The following is a 16,080-nucleotide window of genomic DNA, read 5'->3' as shown; positions in this document are numbered from 1 at the left end:
AGCCCCCAACACATTTGACGGATGTGATATGGTATCGAAAATTTAGATCTACAAAGTGGTGTAGGGTATAATATAGTCGGCCCCGCCCGACTTTAGACTTTTAGAATAGGGTCTTTCTAAATTAGCTTTAATATGAGTACCATATTGTTTATATTGGAAGGACTTATCGAAGAGGGCGATATGAAAATGGGCCCCAGGAAAATGAGCCCCAAAACCTAAATGCAACAGGGCCACCAATGAGGTACAACGTTTTATAATGAATATGAGCCCCAAGATATTTTTTTGCAAATTTGATTTAAAAGAAATAAATAATAACTGATGAAGATGAATCCTAACTGATGGAAAATATATGAAGTTTTAAGAAAAAATAAAATACGTGCCTGAGTACGAACCTCCACCCCACCTTGGACGCTGTCCATATAAAAAAGTTTTAAACCCCGTCCGAAGGCCGACCGCAAAACGCATATCTGATGATATAGAATGCTATTAGGGAACAGCAAAAGTATGTATAGTTCCCATCATTGTCAAATACCACAATGCCAAAATAGGCCCCACTTGAAAACGAAGCACAATTCCAAAATAGATGTTTGGGTTCATTTTCATTTGATACATTGGAGTTTATTTTCATAATGCGAAAATAAAATGAAGCTACTCTCCAAAAACAAGAAGAATTTGATGTTGTTGTTTTCCATATAATTTTTGGGGTCCTATTTCATTTAGATTTGGGGGATCATTTTCATGAGGCTCATATTCATAGCGTCGTTGAAGTGTCCCAGACCGAGTCAACCAATTTAAGGCTTTTTATGTGGATTCCAAAACTAATCTTATTTTGGATACCATACTCATTATATTTAGGTAGATTTTGTACGTTGGATACCAAATTCAATAGAACACACATAAAAAAATAATTTTTGGATTCAATCACGAAATTAGTTGATCCAAATAGTTTTTAATTGAAATGTCTTCAATCACAGGAATGATAGTATCAATTACCCAAGTCAATTAAAAAAATAATTTATCCAATTAAAAAGTAAAAAAATTAATTTTAGTGATTGATTTTTGTTTCAATTAAAAATTTTTTTGAATAGATTAATTTTTTACTTGAATATTTTTCAAAAACTCAATTAAAACTTTTTGGATGAAATTCTTTGGATATTTCTGTAATTCTGAAAACATGTCTTTTCGACAAAAAAGTTTCTTTACATTCTGGACAAAAATGAAATCAAATAAATTTATTTAATAAATAGATTGGTAAAATTCTCTTTTTAAATTTTCTAAAAATGCAATCAACCCCCACAACTAAAATGAAGGCAAGATACCCCTCATCGTTACCTTAACAACGCTTTGTTGATAAACAAACCTTTTGTTTATGCCAAAGTCATATCCACGACTAAGTCGATGAAAAGTGGTCAAGTGAAGCAAACATGGATTTTACTCAAGTAGAATTTCCAATTTCCGTGGAATTAAATACGCTGAAGACCTATTTCGATTTATCACAATGTAAATTACCAAAAATTCATGGAAAATCATTGAACATAGGTGATGACGTTGACGACGAGGTAAATCAACCGAGAAGCCTAAGGCATTTGGTTTTGGACTTACTCTTGGAGAATTGGTGTGGTATGACTGACAATAAGACAAACGTCAGCAATTATTTATTTCTATATTTTTGTTTTTTTGGGGCAATCCTCATTTCATTTCCGGCCACCAGACAATCCTGTCTATAAGGAAATACCCAAGCAAAAAGACCGTAACTACATCTTAAGCAACTTGGATGTAAATCTTCCGCTCAAGATACTCAGTTCCCATATAAAGGATGATTTCTTTTGGCGTAAAAGTTATCAACATCGTTGGAAAACCCTTTACTATATGACATATACATATCAACCCTATCCACCAAAGCCATTGCCATCACCCAGTCTCAGCAATCCGGTGCCACAAAGGGGTAAAACAGTAGCGAAGCCATGGATTAACATTTACATGGAACGACATCTGCAAGAGTTTATTGAAAATCTAGCAACCCTGGACTATGAAGAGGAGAGCATACAAACACAAATATTGGACATTTGTGCAGTGTATATAAATCAATTGGAGATAAACTACCTACAGCCCAGCATGGATGGTCTTAATGGTAAGGTTTGGAGGATACAACGAGATGTCATCCATGCAAAGATGTCACACCTTGTTGGAGAGAGAGAGAGAGGATGAGGAACTGTGGAGGATGCCATGTCTTTAAGTCTATAACTCCTTTCACTTCCAGATCACATTCCACTTGATTTCGTTTTGAGTAATCTTCCGGAACTGCATACATTACGTCTGACATATTGTACTAAAACTATAGGAACACAATTCTATTTGGGCTGTAATACTTTATCGCGCAAGGATGCCACTATTCTGGCCAAGGGTTTGTCTCAATGTCATGAATTGGTAAATTTTTGGTAAGCTCAAGGAAAATGCTTGAGAACTAACTTAAAAGCCACATTCCTATTAAAGGATTCCAAACCTTAATATACTGAAAAATTTCCAAAGTTTATGTGCAATGAAAATGTTGACACCTTTTTATTTCTTGCCTATATTTAGTTTACACAATACCGCCTTGGAGCCATATCAACTGGGATTATTTGCACATAGTTTGGACAAGGGTTGTCATCATCTTACTGCTTTATCTCTGGAGCATTGTAGTTTAGGTGATGAAGGTATACGTGAGTTCTCGGGAGCATGTAATAGGGAATCCTTTGCATCGTTGAAGTACTTGGATTTGACCAATAATAAAATCAGTAAGATTTCAATTCAAGATATAAAGGGTGGACCAGCCATAATGTACCACATTAATTGTAGAACAATGAAATTAATTTTAAATAAATATTTTTACAAAATTTTCTATAGAAATAAAATTTTGACAAAATTTTCTATAGAAATAAAAATTTTGACAAAATTTTCTGTAGCAATAAAAATGTTGACAAAATATTCTAGGAATAACAATTTAGTAAAAATTTTCTATAGGAATAAAAATTTTGTAAAAATTTTGTATAGGAATAAAAATTTTGTAAAACTTTTCTATAGCAATAAAGATTTTGACAACATTTTCTATAGCAATAAAATTTTTGACAACATTAAAAAATTTTGGCAAAATTTTTTGTAGCAATACAAATTTTGACAACATTTTCTTTTGCAATAAAAATGTTGACAAAATTTTCTATAGCACTAAAATTGTGACAAAATTTTCTATAGCAAAAAAACAAAATTTGACAAAATTTTCTATAGCAAAAAAAAATTTTTACAAAATTTTCTATAGCAATAAAAATTTCGACAAAATTTTCTATAGTAGTAAAAATTTTGACAAAATTTTCTATAGCAATAAAAATATTGACAAATTTTCTATAGTAGTAAAAATTGTGACAAAATAAAATAAAAATATTGACAAAAAATTTTATAGAAATAAAATTTTTAGAAAATTCTTTGTAGAAATAAAATCTTGACAAAATTTTCTATAGAAATAAAATTTGACAACATTTTCTATAGCTATAAATAATTTTTCAAAATTTTGACAACATTTTCGATAGCAATCAAAATGTTGACAATTTTTTCTATAGCAATAAAAATATTGACAAAATTTTCTATAGGAATAAAAATTTGACAACATTTTCTATAGAAACAAAACTTAAAAAAAAATTTTGTAAAGAAATAAAATGTTGACAAAATTTTCTATAGGAAGAAAAATCTTGACAACATTTTCTCTAAAAATAAAATTTTGTAAACATTTCCTATAGAAACAAATAATTTTTCAAATTTTCAAATAGAAATAAAATTTTGACAAAATTTTCTATAGAAATAAAATTTTGATAAAATTTTAAATAGAAATAAAATTTTGACAAAATTTTCTATAGAAATAAAATTTTGACAAAATTTTCTATAGAAATAAAATTTTGACAAAATTTTCTATAGAAATAAAATTTTGACAAAATTTTCTATAGAAATAAAATTTTGACAAACTTTTCTATAGAAATAAAATTTTAACAAAATTTTCTATAGCAATAAACATTTTGATATAATTTTCTATAGAAATAAAATTTTGACAAAATTTTCTATAGAAATAAAATTTGGCAAAATTTTCTATAGAAATAACATATTTACAAACTTTTCTATAGAAATAAAATTTTGACAAAATTTTCTATAGAAATAAAATTTTTGACAAAATTTTCTATAGAAATAAAAATTTTGAAAATTTTTTCTATAGAAATAAAATTTTGACAAAATTTTCTATAGGAAGAAAAATTTTGACAAAATTTTCTAAAGGAAGAAACATTTTGACAACATTTTCTCTAAAAATAAAATTTCGTAAACATTTTCTATTGAAACAAATAATTTTTCAAATTTTCAAATAGAAATAAAATTTTGACAAAATTTTCAATAGAAATAAAATTTTAACCAAATTTTCTATAGAAATAAAATTTTGACAAAATTTTCTATAACAATAAAAATTTTGACAAAATTTTTTATAGAAATAAAATTTTGACAAACTTTTCTATAGAAATAAAATTTTAACAATATTTTCTCGAGATTTTAACCATATTTTCTATAGCAATAAACATTTTGATATAATTTTCTATAGCAATAAAATTTTCAATAGAAATAGAATTTTGACTATATTTTCTATAGAAATAAAATTTTGAAAAAATTTTCTATAGAAATAAAATTTAGCAAAATTTTCTACAGAAATAATATTTAAAAAAAAATTCTATAGCAATAAAATTTTTTGACAAAATTTTCTATAGAAATAAAAATTTTGAAAAAAATTTCTATAGAAATAAAATTTTGAAAAAAATTCTCTATAGGAATAAAATTTTGACAAAATTTTCTATACAAATAAAATTATGATAACATTTTCTATAGCAATAAAAATTTTGACAACATTTTCTATGGAAATAAAATTTTGACATTTTCTCGAAAAATAAAATTTTGAGAAAATTTTCTATAAAAATAAAAATTTTGACAAAATTTTCTATAGCAATAAAATTTTGAAAAAAATACTCTATAAGAATAAAATTTTCTATAGAAATAAAATTTTAAAAAAATTTTCTATAGCAATACAAATTTTGGCAAAATTTTCTACAGCAATCAAAATTTTTGTCAAAATTTTCTATAGCAATAAAAATTTTGACAAATTTTTCTATAGAAATAAAATTTTGACAAATTTTTCTACAGATATAAAATTTTGACAATATTTTCTATAGAAATAAAATTTTGACAAAACTTTCTATAGCAATAAAAATTTTGCCCAAAAAAATGTTCTATAACAATAAAAATTTTAACAACATTTTCTATAAAAATAAAATTTTGATAAAATATTATTTCTATAGAAATAAAATTTTTACAAACTTTTCTAAGCAATAAATATTTTAACAAAATTTTCTATAGCAATGAAAATTTTGACAAAATTTTCAAGAGTAATACAATTTTGACAACATTTTCTATAGAAATAAAATTTTGACAAAATTTTCTATAGAAATAAAATTTTGACAAAATTTTCTATAGAAATAAAAATTTTGACAAAATTTTCAATAGCAATAAAAATTTTAACAAAATTTTCAATAGCAATAAAAATTTGTACAAAATTTTCTATAGCAATAAAAATTTTGAGAAAATTTTCTATAGAAATAAAATTTTGACAAAATATTCTATAGCAATAAAAATTTTAACAAAATTTTCAATAGCAATACAAATTTTGACAAAATTTTCTATAGAAATAAAAGTTTGACAAATTTTTCTATAGAAATAAAAATTTTTAAAGTCTGTATAGCTTCTATTTCCTTCTTTCCAGTTGCAATTAACATTGTGCATTATAGTTGGTTCACCCTTCCAGCATTATTTAATTAATGTTTCTCCTATCCCCTAGCTTCCGAAGGTGCCCATGTGTTGTGTAAAACTATAAAAAATCTAAATTTGGAAAAGATTAGCCTACGTTTGAATCCCATAGGTGATGATGGAGCCTCTGCAATATTTGCAGTATTAGATTGTCTTCCCATTCGAAATTTAGATATTTCAGGTTGTTCGCTGACAAGTAATATAACAAATAGCTTTATGCAACTTGTGAGTCAAAACATGACCTTATGGTATATGGATGTTACCAATAATGATTTGGGAATGGTAAGAATTTATATAACAAGGATAAATTTTATATAAACTATTAAGAATATTAATTTTTAGGTTTTTGGTCGACACTTATTAGATGTTATCGTTAATAATACCAACATAAAAGCTATTGATCTACGAAATATAGGACTATCATTGGATATATGTAACGAAATTAAGGCAATTTTAAAAGAAAATAGTAAAATTGATTAATTACGATAACGGTGTTTTTGTCTTCAAAAACCTTTTATTTATTTTAAAATACTTTAAAACTAAGATAGAGTTTATTTTCAAAATCCTGCAACCTTGAATTAATTTTTTGTTCAATAAAGAAATGTTTTCCTTTGAAGTTTTTTTTTTTAATTTGCAGTTTTAGAATGAAGTTTATCTGCAAATGAATCGTTTTGAAATTCGAAAAATATTGTCTTTATTCCAGTTTTTAAAACATTGATTTACTATTTTTCTTCAAGTATCTTTAGTTCAGTGAACTCAGTGAATGTGACACAAAACTTCAAAAAATATGACCCTTGGTGGCACAACGAAATAACTGCTGAAAAGTTTTCAGTTACAGTTAACTAACATTTAAAGCCTAACGAAGCTATATTAAACTAGCTGTAAAAGTTATTTTATACTCAGTGGTAACAATTGTGCCACTTCATTCCTAACTGGAATATGAATATATAGGCAGGATGACAGTCATATCCGTAGTACAGTTTAAAAGATCATTAGCAAACCTAGTGTTCAATATATTTACGTCCTTTCACTTATTTGTACACTCAAAAAAAAAGTGAACTCTCTATTTCACTAAAACCAATTTAACTTTATTTTAGTTCATAGAATTATTATGTTTGGAGAAAGTTTTCTTTACTCTAATATTTTTTTATGTACGTTAGTTAAATTAACTAAACCCGAGGAAAAAATATACTCAAATGAAGCATAAAGATTAACTAAATTCGTGTCTTCCACAAAATAGTTCAGAATTTCTTTAAATTTGTAAATTTTACCAAAAATGTGTCCATCATGAACTTCATATGTCACTAAAGACATTATTGCAATTTTGAACTCCAAGTTTTTCCTTTAAACTACAAAATTTTCTTTAACAAGTGAAAAAACTTAGTTATATCTTATAAATTTTCTTGAATTTGTCGAAAAATATTTACTTACTTTTATGACATCGGTGTGATGCCAACGTTTGTAATACTGTTTAGTTAAAATTTTCTACAAATATTCAAAATTTCCTAAAATTAACCGAAAGTTTTCTTACTGGTGGGTTCACTGTTTTTTCAGTGTAATTAATATGAATTTGTTAATGTATAAATATATTTATAAAAATTTATGGACTTATGAATTAAAATATGAATATGAATTCTAGCTCATAAGTTTTCTTGGATTCCTTAAAAAATACTTTATTGTTTCATTAATTATTTAAACGTAATATGAATTGAAGAATCAACTCGATCACCCCTTGCCTAATGCGCCATTTAAATTATAAGATTATCCGGGCGGAATGTCTGTGTTTGTAAAGAATCTTAGAGTGTGACCAATCGCAAGCAATTTTCGGCTATGACTAAATAATCAATAAATATGTTATCGATCACGCCGCCGAACCAACATTTGGGAACAATTTTAGCAAAAAACTACCAAACAAAAAAATTATATTTTGCTAAATTTTATTTCTATAGAAATTTTGTCAAAATTTTATTTTTAAGCAATACTTATCATAGTTTCTGCTATAGGTCGATTAAAAAAAACATAGGATTGATGTTTTTATTTAAGTTTTATTTCCTAAACATCAATCCTATGTTTTTTAATCGTCCTATAGCCGAAACTATGATAAGTATTGCTTAAAAATAAAATAAAAAGGTCAACGATAATCAATCAGAAATATAAATTTTATTTCTATAGGAAACTGTGTCCAAATTTTATTTCTTTAGAATATTGTGACAAAATTTTATTGCTATACAAAATGTTGTCAAAATTTTATTGCTATACAAAATATTGTCAAAATTTTATTTCTATAGAAAATTTTGTCAAAATTTTATTTCTATAGAAAATTTTATAAAAATTTTATTTCTATTGAAAATTTTTTCCAAATTTTATTTCCATAGAAAATGTTTTTAAAAATTTATTTCTATAGAAAATTTTGTCACAAGTTTATTTCTATAGAAAATTATGTCAAAATGTAATTTCTATAGAAAATGTTGTCAAAATTTTATTTCTGTAGGAAATTTTGTCAAATTTTTACTTCTATTAAAAATTTTGCCAAAATTTTATTTCAATAGAAAATTTTGTCAAAATGTTATTGCTATGAAAATTTTGCCAAAATTGTATTTCTATTGAAAATTTTGCCAATATTTTACTTCTATTAAAAAATTTGCCAAATTTTATTTCAACAGAAAATTTTGTCAGAATGTTATTGCTATAGAAAATTTTGCCATATTTTTATTTCTATTGAAAATTTTGCCAACATTTGATTTCTATTAAAAATTTTGCCAAAATTTCATTTCAATAGAAAATGTTGTCAAAATTTTATTTCTATCGAAAAGTTTGTCAAAAATTTTATTGCTATAGAAAATGTTGTCAAAATTTTATTTCTATTGAAAATGTTGTCAAAATTTTATTTCTATCGAAAATTTTGTCAACATTTTTTTTCTATAAAAATTAATGTACCTCTTATTTGGAGAGGTATGTTTTGCAAAATCTACCAAAAGATTCAAAATTCTACTAATCTACCAAACAGTAAAAATCTACCATTTTTGGTAGAATTCTACCAACTGTAGCAACCGTGCTACCAACTCCAATATATTTTAATCATCATTTAATGTTATTGTATGCTACTTCAATGTCTAGAAAATCCATAAGAAAGATAATAAGACTTCAAAAAACCCCAACTAAGTTCATGCAATACGGTCTCAGTATGACTGTTCTTTTGTCATTTTTAGAACAACATTAAATCAATACTAGGTGTTGTGTAATACCCTAACTCCGTATTGGAAATTCCATACTTAATAAACTTCATCTCAATTTCCTAACCACAATATAGTTACACAAACAATTGTTTCCTATATGTATATCCACAATATCATATTTCCGTTTCCTGTAATAAGGCATCATTCATAATAATTTTCTAATCTTTTTGCACAAAAAATATTTCAAATTGTATACAAATTTGCCATCTATAAAAACTCATAATTGCCTATTTAGCCTTTTTATAATAGCACCAGGTTGACTATTCCAATGAACAATATTCAGCCAATGGTTGTAAATATCATAAAAATAATTCAAAATAAATTGCTTTACATCGACGTACAAACTAGAAAACCTTTAAAAAAGGAGACATGCAGCCACATAGATACATAGTATTTGGAGTGTTGGAGATCACCGAATTTGCCTACAACTTGAGAAAAGGACTTCAAACTGTTCATTCTACCATCCTTTGAGGGGTGAACGCTATGGTAAATATTCTTGCATATTTATATAAGGTGTATAATTTGGTCATAATAATGCTTGTCATGAAAATTGAGTATGGTTATTAATTTTTTTTTTAACCAAACAATTTTTCTTTCCACCCCTCCACATATTGGTTAACCATTTCTTCAGATATCTTTACAAAGAGACACTGATGTGAAATTTTCAACACAATTCTCTATAGAAGTGTTCCAAGTCTCTTAACACCGACCAAAGCCAAGGTATCGATAAGGTTGATGATGACGCTTGAAAATGAAGAACAACTTAATCATGCTATTTCGACAAAGTCATGTCAGCTGCCATAATCTCAACTTAATCCCAGATAAATTTGCCAATGCCAACAAACGCCTTTATTCTTTATTCTGGAAAACCATAATCTGTCTGGGATAGGAGGCAAGATGTTGGAGAGGATGAATGAATACTTGTCGTTAGTTGACTTTGAAGCAATGGCAGTAGTAAGGAAATTTGTTCATTTCTTTAACCAGAAAAGCTGTATAAATATTCGCCCATAAATATAAGCAAACATCCAAAAGAAAGGTAGGAAAATGAAAACGATTTTTCTGTGGTTTGTGTGCGGAAATGTCAATACTCGTGTTGCAGTCATTTTGGAAAGAAAGGGCCAGACTTAAATATTGAATGGTTGCTGGTAGACGAATTGATTTGAATATCATCAATAGAGGAAAATACGAAATAAGTAAGTGATAAATAAAAGAGGCATTTATATGAACAAATGTTAAATAAAAATCCTTACCATGTGGATGGGCGGAGACCCAAGGGCAGTGTTTCTAGTATTTTCCTGACTATTGTCCCCAAACTGGGACGCTCAATTTACCCCCAAATTAAATTAAAATTCCCCACAAAATTCCCCAAAAAGTTGTTGACAAGTTTTTTTGAAAAATGTAGAGGAATAGGCCCTCTTCTAAGAAATAAAAATAAATAAAAATCGAGAAATAAAAATGGAAATCCGGTCAAAATGTCTATTTGTGAATCACAATTTAGTTCTAACAATATGGCGTTTTCTGGTCCAATATGAACTCTACTCTATATGTATGGGATACATGTATGTATTTTCCAAATCTTTGATGTACGCAGATAAGGGGGCTACACTTCGAGCCGAGACCTTATGAAATAATTTCAAAATAGTAGACAAATTTCTTAGGCACGCAGTGTAATTAGTCCTTGGCCCCCAAATAAATGCCATGGAATAAAAAGGGGAAATTTTAATTTTGTGTTTTGAAGATTCGCTGTACTTCTTAAAGCATGTAGATGAAGAGAATTTCATATAAAACATAATTCTAAACCTGATTTAATATTCAGAACAGATTTCGAAAATTACCCACAAAAATCCCTAAAATTTCTGGAGATTCTCCACCAACTTCCAAAGTCCCCAACTCAAAAATTTCGTGCCCAAATATCCCCGATTTGGGGAAAAATTCCCAATACTGGCAACACTGCCCAAAGTTCCCAAGATATAAAGTCGGATGATTAGGATCCTTGGAGGCTAATCAAAAAATTAATCTCTTCTAATCATCTTTATCATATCTACCCGCAGAGAAGGAATATGATTACCTCAAACATATTTAAAAACCAAATGATATTTTTGGACGAGGAATATGGAAAATTTTCTCGCAAAAATGTTGAGGATCGTATTCCTTATCTGAGTATATTTGTGGGTCCAAAAAATGCAACCACATATACAAGCACAAAAGATAAATAGTACGGCTTATGGATTTTCCAGAGGGGAAATCCATAAGCCGGATAAGGATATACCAGTGAAATCTCTCAATCTTGGACAGTCTGAAACCCGAACCCGTTTGCTATATTAACACATTAAAATTAACCTCTCAAACCTTGACACCTCATAAATATGGGCAAAATTTAGGCAACGATGGGTGTCCACCTTTCAGAGGTTTCACTGTATATTAAAAATTTGACACATGTACGTACTAACTAACTCGTAAACTTTTAAAAATTTTATTGGGAAAATACGCAAAGGCACTTATTTTCATCAATTTTTTTGTATTTATTGAGTTTGGTCCCTGCACAACAAGACTCAAGGTCCTATAATTTACAGTACAGGCATTTGATTGTATGCGAACAGATTTATATCATAACATTAGCGATGCGATGCTATGCAAAATACATTCCATTGTTGCCTTTTGAATAGCTATTCGCAAGAGAAAAATCGACATTCGACGTCTCGGTCACGGTTGCCACAGTTGGTAGAATTCATAGAATTCTTGATGTTTGGTAGATACTATCCAACTAAGAGGTACTTTACAAATTTTCTATAGAAATAAAATTTTGACAAAATTATCTATAAAAATAAAATTTTGACAAAATTTTCTATATAAATAAAATTATGACAACATTTTCTATAGAAATAAAATTTTGACAAAATTATCTATACAAATACAATGTTGACAAAATTTTCTATAGAAATAAAATTTTGACAAAATTTTCTATAAAAATAAAATTTTGAGCAGGGCTGTGGAGTCGAGCCAATTTTGCTCGACTCTGACTCCAGCATTTTTCATCAGCTCGACTCCGACTCCGGAGTCGACTCCGGGTAATATAACTAAATCTTATTTTAATACCACTAATTTGTAGTTTTATTGTGGGGGTACCGTAAGTGGATCGATATAAAGTTTCGTATTTATTTATGTGTGCAAAAAAAGGTCTTAATTTCACATTAGATGCCAATTGAACTCTATATTTCAAATTTAGGGCAATGTTTAATAAAGAAAATAATGATATAAATACCCATCATAATATGAGAAGATACGAACAGACAATGTATTTGTGGACCAAAATTATTGATACTATCTCAAATCCTTTAAATTTGTTGCGAGCTATATAAAGGTTTATATTCCCATATGCTTGAATTTGAATCTGAATCGATTTAGACAAAATTGTATATACTTCTACAAAATCTATGTACTTAAAATTTAAATCTAACGTTATGGGACGTAACACAATTTTAACAAAAAATAAAAATGCAAGGAAAGTCTAAAGTCGGGCGGGCCGATTATAATATACTCTGCACAACTTTGTATTTAGATCTACATTTTGATAAAATCTCAAATAGAAATTGCAAATTATGATTTTTTTGTTTTAGTAGATTATTTTGGGCTCGAGTTGCAACCGTGCTCTCGGCTCCAAATCGTACTGTATCATTGGACACGAGTCCAAATCGAGTACTGTCTCCAATTCAGCATCTACAAAATTCTTTGGCGACACATCAAAATCACCGTTTCTGAAACGCACATAAAAATCACTATTTCAGAAACGTTGAAACCGAAAGAGCACACTACGTATAAATTTCGGAGGGTAATCGATGTGATTCACCTGCATTTTTCTCTATTTTGTGAGCGCAAAACTTAACATATGGTGGGCCAAAAGACATTTGTGGGGGGAAGAGATCAGAGATGTAAAAGTTGGTACAATTGTACTAAACATAGTAGATCCCACTTTTCAAAAGTAAAATTTTACTACAATGGCTAGACTTCACATCGGGTAGTTTCCTTTAAAAAAAAAAAAATAAAAAATACAGGCCATATCTACCTTTAAAAATTAACTTTGTTATTTTACAAGCTGATTAATAATTTTTATTTTTTCGTTTACTATATTGCAATTCAATAATTTTGAAATTTGGTACAATTTTATTTTATTTAGTACACAAAATTTATTTGGTACAAAAAATACCCTTATTTATTTAACCATGTTTGATAAAGTTGACTTTTTTGTACTTTTTGACACTATTTGAGTAAAAAAGTACCATGGTAGCCCCGTGACACTTTTGGTACCTTAAGTTCATAAATCAAAATATGAAAGCTAGTCCAAATTATTTTATCTTTACAGTCAATTGGGACATTTCTCAAATCAAATAAAAAATTGTTTTGTGTGCATAATTGTATATTCTGAGTATATAAAATATACAAATGATGAATATGTCTGAATCAGATTAAGTCAGATCCTAAGACGCCGATTACTAGGCATGACAATCATCGGCTGGGTGGGCTTAGATTTGGAAAGTACCTTTAGTTTTAAAAAGGTACTTTTTCGAATCTGTACAATTCAGTACAATTTCAAGAAAAGTATTTATCATCCCCGGCTGAAGTGCAGAAATAGCTGATATTTCTTTTTATCAAATTCAGTAGTTTTTAATATTTCAGGCGAAAGTTAGATGTTCGAACCACATATAGATAGTCACAATTTGAGTACAAAAAAAAGTACAGCCCATGTGCAAGCACACTTTAAATCAACCCTGTGTAATTTTGTCATAACGCAATTGGACAACCTTTCCTGTAGCTCCTTTCTATCGAAGGAACAGTAGGACAACATCATTCTAATCAGGACCTAGTCCGTGTTAAATATTTGAGCACTGAAAACATTAAAAACAAAATACAAAACGAAAACACTTTATTTAAATACCCCTAAGTATTTTTCTATAAACTTAAAGAAATATAACATTCCACCACTACAATTGCCAAAGCGTTTTCGGCATTTCAAGTTGTTACACAATTCAAATTGGGAGGGTTTAACCGTCACATTTTGTGTTTTATGCAAATTTCTTAGATAATCTCACAGCTTTGTGTCATGTAATTTTCGGTCATAATCATTTTGTAATAAACGCAACACTTATTATTCCCACCCAAGCGAAAAAAAGATCGCTAAAGAAAGCGGCATTTTGATATGCAAAAGAAAAACTTATGAAATGCCACAAAAATTTTCTAAATATTTATTATGGTAGTGTACATTGTTTTTGTATGAAAATTTAACAGGAGTATAAGGTAAAATTTAATAAAAAAAATCGTGTTTTGGGGTATTTAGCCTAGCACTCTTCAAAACGCATAAGTAAATGTTAGTGTAGCCATAAAATCTTGATGCCCCTGTAGAGGACCACGAATAAAATGTGCTATATTGGTGGTAAAATCTAGACTACTGGAACCTTTTTGCGATTTCCATATATTGATCTTAAAGGAGCCTTCCATAGCCGTTGTGTTGAATACGCTGGTATGTGATAAGCCAAAGGCAATCGAATGTCCCTCATGATAACTCCAACTTATATTACCTCCATAACGAGACAATCTGAAGGGATTACTGAAATATGTTTCATTATGAAAAATATTTATATCGATAGACTCCTGCAGATTACGGAAAATATTTAAACGAAAATTCTTTTGCCAATTAAATCCATCTGAAGACACATGAGCATAGGATATTCCCACAGAGTTTCCGGAACTGAAAATATGTATTGCAGTAAATAGCATACGATTGTTGCTCACATTTGAACTTACAAGTCAACTTCACCAAAAACACCACGAATAAGGGGCGTCCCATCCAGATTAATGTTAACAAATAGGCCCGCTAGAGTTTTGAATTTCTCATCTCCAACTGTTTGTGTTACAAAAGCGTTTATATTATTTACCCCATGTGAATTGGTTGTCAATGTAATTCCCATTTAAATATCAAAGTTTGGAATTTGGAAAATCTATTTTTTAATTTACAAATAATGTCAAATGTAACGAAAAAGAATTACTATGCACCCTGTTAAATATGACATAATAAAGGTGTGTTTGAGAAAATTTTGTTAAAATTTTATTTGTATAGAAAATTTTGTAAACATTTTATTTGTATAGAAAATTTTGTCACAATTTTATTTGAAAATTTTATTTCTATAGAAAATTGTGTCAAAGTTTTATTTCTATAGAAAATTTTCTAAAAATGATATTTCTACAGATTTTTTTTTTAAATGTTATTTCTATAGAAAATTTTGTCAAAATTTTACTTCTATAGAAAATTTTCTAAACATTTTATTTCTATAGAAAATATTGTCAAAAATTTATATCTATATAAAATTTTGTCTATAGAATTATTTTTTAAATTTTATTTCAATAGAAATTTTTTCAAAATTTCTTTTCTATAGAAAATTTTGTCAAAATTTTTGTAAAAATTTTGTTTCTTTAGAAAATTTTCTAAAAAGTGTATTTCAATAGAAAATTTTGTCAAAATTTTATTTCTATAGAAAATTTTGAGAAAATTTCATTTCTATAGCAAATTCTCCAAAAATAGACAATTTTCAAAAAACATTTATTTCTATAGAAAATTTTCAAAAAATTTTATTTTTAGAGAAAATTTTGTCACAATTTTATTTCTATAGAAAATTTTGTCAAAATGTTATTTCTATAGAAAATATTGTCAACATTTTATTTCTATAGAAAAGTTTTTAAAAATGTTATTTCTATAGAAAATTTTGTCAAAATTTTATTTCTAAGGAAGATTTTCTAAAAAATTTATTTTATTTATAGAAAATTTTTTATTTGTAGAAAATATTGTCTATAGATTTTTTTTTCAAAATTTCATTTCTATAGAACATTTTGTCAAAATTTTATTTTTATCGAAAATTTTGTCAAAATGTTATTTCTATAACAAAATATTGTCAAAATTTTATTTCTATAGAAAATTTTTTACAAATGT

The 16,080-nt window shown here is 27.5% G+C and overlaps 2 protein-coding genes across 2 annotated transcripts; one reads left to right on the top strand and one right to left on the bottom strand.

The window, feature by feature from the left end:
- Positions 1 to 1,270: 1,270 nt before the first annotated feature.
- Positions 1,271 to 6,345, top strand: LOC142223437 (dynein regulatory complex subunit 5). The gene is made up of 6 exons (XM_075293331.1): positions 1,271 to 1,620; positions 1,712 to 2,131; positions 2,261 to 2,438; positions 2,581 to 2,777; positions 5,897 to 6,147; positions 6,208 to 6,345. Exons 1-6 carry the CDS (start codon positions 1,425 to 1,427, stop codon positions 6,343 to 6,345), a joined length of 1,380 nt encoding a protein of 459 aa, XP_075149446.1. The 5' UTR covers positions 1,271 to 1,424.
- A 7,965-nt stretch (positions 6,346 to 14,310) lies between these two features.
- Positions 14,311 to 15,153, bottom strand: LOC142238137 (attacin-A-like). The gene is made up of 2 exons (XM_075309691.1): positions 14,901 to 15,153; positions 14,311 to 14,844 (listed from the first exon to the last, which is right to left on the bottom strand). The coding sequence occupies exons 1-2, from the start codon at positions 15,062 to 15,064 to the stop codon at positions 14,445 to 14,447; spliced, it is 564 nt and encodes a 187-aa protein (XP_075165806.1). The 5' UTR covers positions 15,065 to 15,153; the 3' UTR covers positions 14,311 to 14,444.
- Between the last annotated feature and the right edge of the window lie 927 nt (positions 15,154 to 16,080).

Source organism: Haematobia irritans, chromosome 1, assembly GCF_050003625.1.
Source record: "Haematobia irritans isolate KBUSLIRL chromosome 1, ASM5000362v1, whole genome shotgun sequence".
Lineage (NCBI taxonomy): Eukaryota > Metazoa > Arthropoda > Insecta > Diptera > Muscidae > Haematobia > Haematobia irritans.
Note: the sequence above shows the minus strand (reverse complement) of the source record. Positions and strands in the feature narration are given on the sequence as shown.